We start from the raw sequence: 379 nt of genomic DNA on the forward strand, positions 1-379 counted from the left end.
GAACACGCAGGTGTTCAGTATCACCTGCTGGTCCAACCCTGCCTGTCTCAAATCCTTTTCGAGCAGTTCCTCACTCACCACAGTGGCGCACGGCTGACCGCCTCGAGGCCGCCCGACGGGATGACCTGTGTTTGCCATTCTCGAACATGGCCATGAGCCACGTTCCCCATGAGAAGGCGCCAAGGGAGAGGGACCATAGGGTGTGGAGTGAAAGACGACGACGTGGCAGATCGCTGCAGTTCGTTCAGGTATTACGAAATGTTGCCACTGATTATTGCTTTGCTCGATTCTTCGGGGTCTGCGTCATCTTATTTATTTTAATTTCCTTTATTCATTTAAGTTCAATTTGGCTTTCCTGGTGCTAAATAATCTCTTTTTC

General features: G+C 50.1%; 1 protein-coding gene across 1 annotated transcript in view; it reads left to right on the forward strand.

Annotated features, from left to right (window-relative positions):
• Window positions 1–146: 146 nt before the first annotated feature.
• Window positions 147–379, forward strand: part of LOC119592403 (low-density lipoprotein receptor-related protein 2-like) — a 6,311-nt gene continuing 6,078 nt past the window's right edge. The window contains exon 1 of the mRNA XM_037941225.1: window positions 147–248. Coding sequence (XP_037797153.1) covers window positions 147–248 — 102 coding nt within the window. The remainder of the gene's footprint in view (window positions 249–379) is intronic.

This window comes from Penaeus monodon, chromosome 30 (genome assembly GCF_015228065.2).
Source record: "Penaeus monodon isolate SGIC_2016 chromosome 30, NSTDA_Pmon_1, whole genome shotgun sequence".
Classification (NCBI taxonomy): domain Eukaryota; kingdom Metazoa; phylum Arthropoda; class Malacostraca; order Decapoda; family Penaeidae; genus Penaeus; species Penaeus monodon.